The 5,654-nt window shown below is 37.9% G+C and overlaps 1 protein-coding gene across 1 annotated transcript; it reads left to right on the forward strand.

Annotated features, from left to right (window-relative positions):
- The first annotated feature begins 33 nt into the window (after positions 1 to 33).
- LOC111394200 (probable ubiquitin-conjugating enzyme E2 23) lies at positions 34 to 5,610 on the forward strand. The gene is made up of 5 exons (XM_023019964.1): positions 34 to 2,525; positions 2,977 to 3,114; positions 4,321 to 4,776; positions 4,919 to 5,056; positions 5,224 to 5,610. The coding sequence occupies exons 1-5, from the start codon at positions 477 to 479 to the stop codon at positions 5,452 to 5,454; spliced, it is 3,012 nt and encodes a 1,003-aa protein (XP_022875732.1). The 5' UTR covers positions 34 to 476; the 3' UTR covers positions 5,455 to 5,610.
- The last annotated feature ends 44 nt before the right edge of the window (positions 5,611 to 5,654 follow it).

The raw sequence follows: 5,654 nt of genomic DNA on the forward strand, positions 1-5,654 counted from the left end.
TCTTATGGTTGGGTATTTTGAATAAATCTTTATTTTCTCGTTAACGTAAAGATCTCTGTTGTATGAAATAATATTTCTGTAGGTGATTTGACATCTCCAAAATGGGCCATTAAATTGGAATTCATGAAAAAGCAATTTCAAAATTTCAAAGTCCAAAGTTCCCATTTCCGTGACACCAAATACAGTATAATTTGAAATTAATTGACATTTTATGATTTAAGTTTTCATAATGTATGCATTTACGTTTTATTTGGATGGGTTAGAAATGTTGGCTAATTGTGATATACATATTCTTTGAGTGTTTTGGATAGTTGAAACCTTAAGAATTTTGGCGTACGGTTGAGCTTCTTGCAGTTGGAATGAACCATGATTGTTGCTCCACCTTATCATTATGGATAGTGTCTTAATTTTATGCAATAAGGTTGTTAGTTAGTGTTTGTAAAGATTTTGTTAGTTTTCTTCTTTTGCTTTTATAGATGGAATCTGGACAGCATTTTGATATTTCCAATTTTAACAAACCTACAACTGCTGCAACTGAAGAAGACAATGTAAGAGAAGGCGACTCTTTATCAAATGGACCTAATTTTGATCCAAGCTCGACCTATGAAAAGGAACCAGGCCGGGTTCTCATGAATTTGCCGGACGTCTCCTATATTTACAGACAAGATGTTGTAAAAAGAAAGACTAACAGTAAGATAGGCATTGTGACTGAAGTTGCTGGTGACTCAGATTCAGATAGCATCATAACTGACGACAAAGATGGGGAGAAGGAGGAGAACGACGACGAAGTTGGTTCTAATGAGGATGGTGAAGTGGATAATATAAATTTTGATGAAAGTGCTGATGAAATTACTGACAATAATAACAGTAGGAGCAGTCCTCTTTCCACTGACCAAGTTAGAGTTCTCTGGATGGATGAGTCTGAAACAACAGAAATTAATACTGACGTGACAGTTGTAGATAGAGGATTTTTAGATGGGGATTATGTTGCTTCTGTTTCTGATCCGACAGGTCAAATAGGTATCGTTGTTGATGTCAATATCTCTGTTGATTTATTAACTCATGATAAATCTATTTTAAAAGATATATCAGCTAGAAACTTGAAACGCGTAAGAGATTTTACCATTGGTGATTATGTAATCCTTGGACCCTGGCTAGGTAGAGTTGATGGTGTTTTGGATAATGTAACGGTTTTGCTTGATGATCGCTCTGTATGTAAAGTCATGAAAGCAGATCCAGTCCTCCTAAAACCTGTTGGTAAGAACATTCTTGAAGACGGACACTTCCCATACCATCCGGGCCAGCGTGTTAAGGCAAGCTCCTCCTCAGTTTTCAAAAATTCTAGGTGGCTATCTGGATTATGGAAAGCCAATCTGTTAGAGGGCACTGTCACTAAAGTTACTGTTGGATCTGTGTTTATTTATTGGATTGCATCTGCTGGGTATGGGCCTGACTCTGCTACTACTCCAGCTGAAGAGCAGAATCCCAAGAACTTAAAATTATTATCTTGCTTTGCACATGCAAACTGGCAGTTGGGTGATTGGTGCCTTCTTCCATCATCTCTGATATCATCCTCCACATGCCTGGACAAGGAATTATCGATACTAGAGACTCCCCGTTCTGCTAAAGATGAACTGGAGTCTGCTGAAACAGAGGATGAGTCTGATGCAGAAGTGATGAATTCAGAGGAATCAAATGGGAACAGTAAACCAATGGCAAATAATGAAGATGCTTCTTTGGATATAAACAGTCAAAGCTTCGAGAATAATGCCCCTGAAGAATTGAACATATGCAGTAGTTCAATGTCTGTTACAAAGGAAGGTGTCCATGGGACCTGGTCCATTCAGCATAAAAAGATCCGTAAAATTGCAGTCAGGAGGGACAAAAGAGCTTGGAAGAAAATAGAAAATTTTGAGAGGGCAGTTTTGATTGTCAATACAAAGACGAAAGTTGATGTTGCCTGGCAGGATGGAACAATAAAGCAGGATCTGGAATCCACATCTTTGATTCCTATCGATAGTCCAGGTGATCATGAGTTTGTTGCTGAACAGTATGTAGTGGAGAAGGCTGCTGATTACAGTGACGATGCTGCTGAGATAGGACGTGTTGGAGTAGTGAAAAGTGTCAATGCAAAAGAGCGGACAGCTTGTGTTAGGTGGTTAAAGCCGGTTGCCAGGGCGGACGATCCCAGAGAATTTGATAGAGAGGAAGTGGTAAGTGTTTATGAGCTAGAGGGGCATCCTTACTATGACCATCATTATGGAGATGTAGTTGTTCGGTTGTCGCCTGTTTCTGTACCCGGAAAAATGGATTCTTTCATTGAGTCTGTTGATGAACCAATCCAGATTATTAGTTCAAATAAGTCTAACCAAGATAAGAAAATGTATCCCAGAAGTAAGAAGGTACAGAGCTCATCTGCTGATGATGTGCCTAGTGAATTTTCAGATCTCTCTTGGGTTGGGAACATCACTGGGCTAAAAAATGGTGACATTGAAGTTACCTGGGCTGATGGGATGATCTCGACGGTATTTCCGAAGTTTCCCATGTTACTCTGTTTTTTATTGGGAGTCTAGTTACATTTTAAAGCTTTTTTGCTTGTTTTATTTATACATATATATCTCTCTCTCCAATGTTTCACAACTTGAGCGGTTGAAGTTTCTGGTTATATTATCTGGTTTCATATATTATTTTACCATTGTTATCAGTCAACTATACTGTTGTATACTTGTGGGCATAGAGAATGGAATTGGAAGAACGAAGTTAAATTTTTGTGACAACTGTGACCGCAAAGTTCCTAAATTTTGTATTCTCATTTGTTCCATCTAAATTTATGCATGAGATTTGTTGTAGATAATTATATTTCTTTTACGCCTGCTATGACACTGCATCTTGATGAGATTTACTATATTTTCTTTTGCCATGAAAAGAAAAGAATTTTCCATCATTCTTGGTTGACAGTCTCTGTTGTTATATCAGGTTGGTCCGCGGGCAATATATGTTGTTGGTCGCGATGATGATGAGCCTATTGCCGCTGGAAGTGAAGCTAACGATGATGCAGCTAGCTGGGAAACTGTTGAGGATGATGATTCGGAAAATGTTGAGAATTCCAAGCAGGCAAGTGGCTGCTGGAACTGTGGTTTGCATGCCCCAATAATTAATTTACTTTAGCTTCAGAATTTTACCAAATCACTTTCTTTGAAAAACCATAATATCAATCTCCGCCTGGCTTTGGATTGATGCAAAAACATTTTTAATAAATAGGCAACACATAGATTTTCTATGGATTCTTTGGTCCTTCTGAGTGTTACTCGAGCCAGGTGATAAAAATTATCATGTCTGATGCCTTTGTGGATGCATCCACATTAATTCACCTGCCCCAACATCAAATAATCTGATTTCAAATCCTTAGCTATAGAATCCACAGTGCCTTGCAATGGAAATTTTAAATATCAGCTTCCCTTTAGCAGACTATAGGTTGTTTAGTCTTGCCTCGACTTCTTACAAAGCTTAAAATTGTTTCTAGTCATGCCTGTTTAGGTTATGAAAGCGGCTTAGTATATATCTCAAGCTAACTGGCTTAATATGCCCTGCTTAATTTGATTGAATTAAAAAACGGAAGTTTCTTTTCTTTTGTGTTATCCGTTTTTGTTTAATTCGTATCAAAGAAGTTACTGACAAGCCAATTCTAGGCCTTGGTGTCATTTTCTACAACTGTATTCTGATAAGGAGCCGAATTGAACCTCCCAAGGGCAGAAGCTTTATTACAATGAAAGTTATCTTCTCTCAAATTTTACATTAACCTCTTTGGGAGAATTAGACACAATTTGAGAGTAACTGATAGCACCCCATTTATTTGAAAGTCCTTTCTACCGTAGAGCTATTTAATCTTTGCTGTGCTTTTAAAATGAAAAATCTGGGGGTTTATTTTGAGTCGGAGCCATGAAATTTCTGAAGTAAATGAAATTACCAGATGTGATGACCAGAATGCATTGTGATATATTATTAGTTCAAGCATCGTTTAAGTACTTTGGCTAACTTCTTAATGGTGTTTCTTTCTAAAGAATTAGCAACATGTGGCTATACAATCTTATTAATGTAAAAACTTTTGTTTCCAGCTGTGTTATATCAAATGTGTAGACGCATATTATATATCAAAGCCCAGGAAGAAATAGCTATTATGCCTTGTGGAATTTCATCTGTCTGTAGTTACTTCATATGCTGGTGATAAAAAAGCTGGAAATGACATTCCCTATAATTTGTACTTCGGAATATTTTTTGTTCATTTTTGTTGATATGCTGTATTTGCACATTGGTATGTAGGACCTCAGTACAGAAAATGCAACTGACATTAGGCTGGAATCTGAAGAAAGCGAGATTATTGCTGAAAATTCTGGAAAGAATGGAGCTCTATCAATTCCCCCTGCAGCACTTGGGTTTATGACCAGACTAGGCTCTGGAATATTTGCAAGGGGACGCCAGCGCTCAGATCTAATGGATTTGGATTCCCGAAGTGAAGATGAACTTCAATCTGAGGGATCCACTCTAGAAAGAGACCCAAACAATGAATCGAGCTCCCAGAAACCTAGTGATATTGACAATCATCTCATAAATGATGCAGCAGAGGCCCAAGATTTATTAGAAATTGCTGAAGCTCTTTGTAACTTGAAACCGCTAGGAACTGCTCCTACTCCATGTGACAAGGGCACTTCTAGGTTCGAAGGCTTTGATATTGTTAGAGGTCCTCATGACCATTATTTTCTTGGTGCACATGGACTGGTGAGTTCCATTTTGTTACACAGCCACCACACTCCCGAAATAAAAATAAAAAGAATGAAAGAATTAGTACAAGAAATTATGCATGTCTCCCAGTTTCCCCTATGGTTGTCCTCTCTTTCTTTCTTTTTTTTTTTTTTTTTAGGGGATATATGTGCGTGTGTATGAAGATAGAATGGATCTCTTGAGGGCGGTGATACTTGGAACTTATGGTACACCTTATCAAGAAGGGCTTTTCTTCTTTGATTTTCACCTCCCACCAGATTATCCTGACATTCCACCTGTAAGAGAACATGATATAGCTTTGTTTGCATGTCTTTCTTTGAAGCTTGGAAAATAATCGTGTCACATATCTAGCTTTTCTCTTGCTCACGTTGCATCAAAACCATCTTCTTTGTTAATACTGATGTTTTATTTTGTATCCTAATATCTTCATTGCTCTATTCGCAGTCAGCTTATTATCATTCTGGAGGGTGGCGAATAAATCCTAATTTATACGAGGAAGGCAAGGTCTGTCTTAGTCTTTTGAATACATGGACGGGCAGAGGAAACGAGGTCTGGGATCCTTCATCCTCAAGCATTCTTCAGGTCCTGGTTTCACTCCAGGGACTGGTACTAAATTCCAAGCCATATTTCAATGAACCGGGATATGATAAACAAATTGGGACAGCTGAAGGGTAGAAAAATTCGTCGTCTTACAATGAGAATACATTTTTGTTGAACTGTAAGACAATGATGTATCTGATGCGGAAACCTCCAAAGGTGATAAAAACCAAATTCAACTCATTTTCGCCTGCCAAGTTGCTGTTGCATCATTTTTCCTGAACAATCATAGACATTTGATTTTGGCTGAGTTCTTTGTTCTCACTGTCACATTACTT

This window comes from Olea europaea, chromosome 5, assembly GCF_002742605.1.
Source record: "Olea europaea var. sylvestris chromosome 5, O_europaea_v1, whole genome shotgun sequence".
NCBI classification, from domain to species: Eukaryota; Viridiplantae; Streptophyta; class Magnoliopsida; order Lamiales; family Oleaceae; genus Olea; species Olea europaea.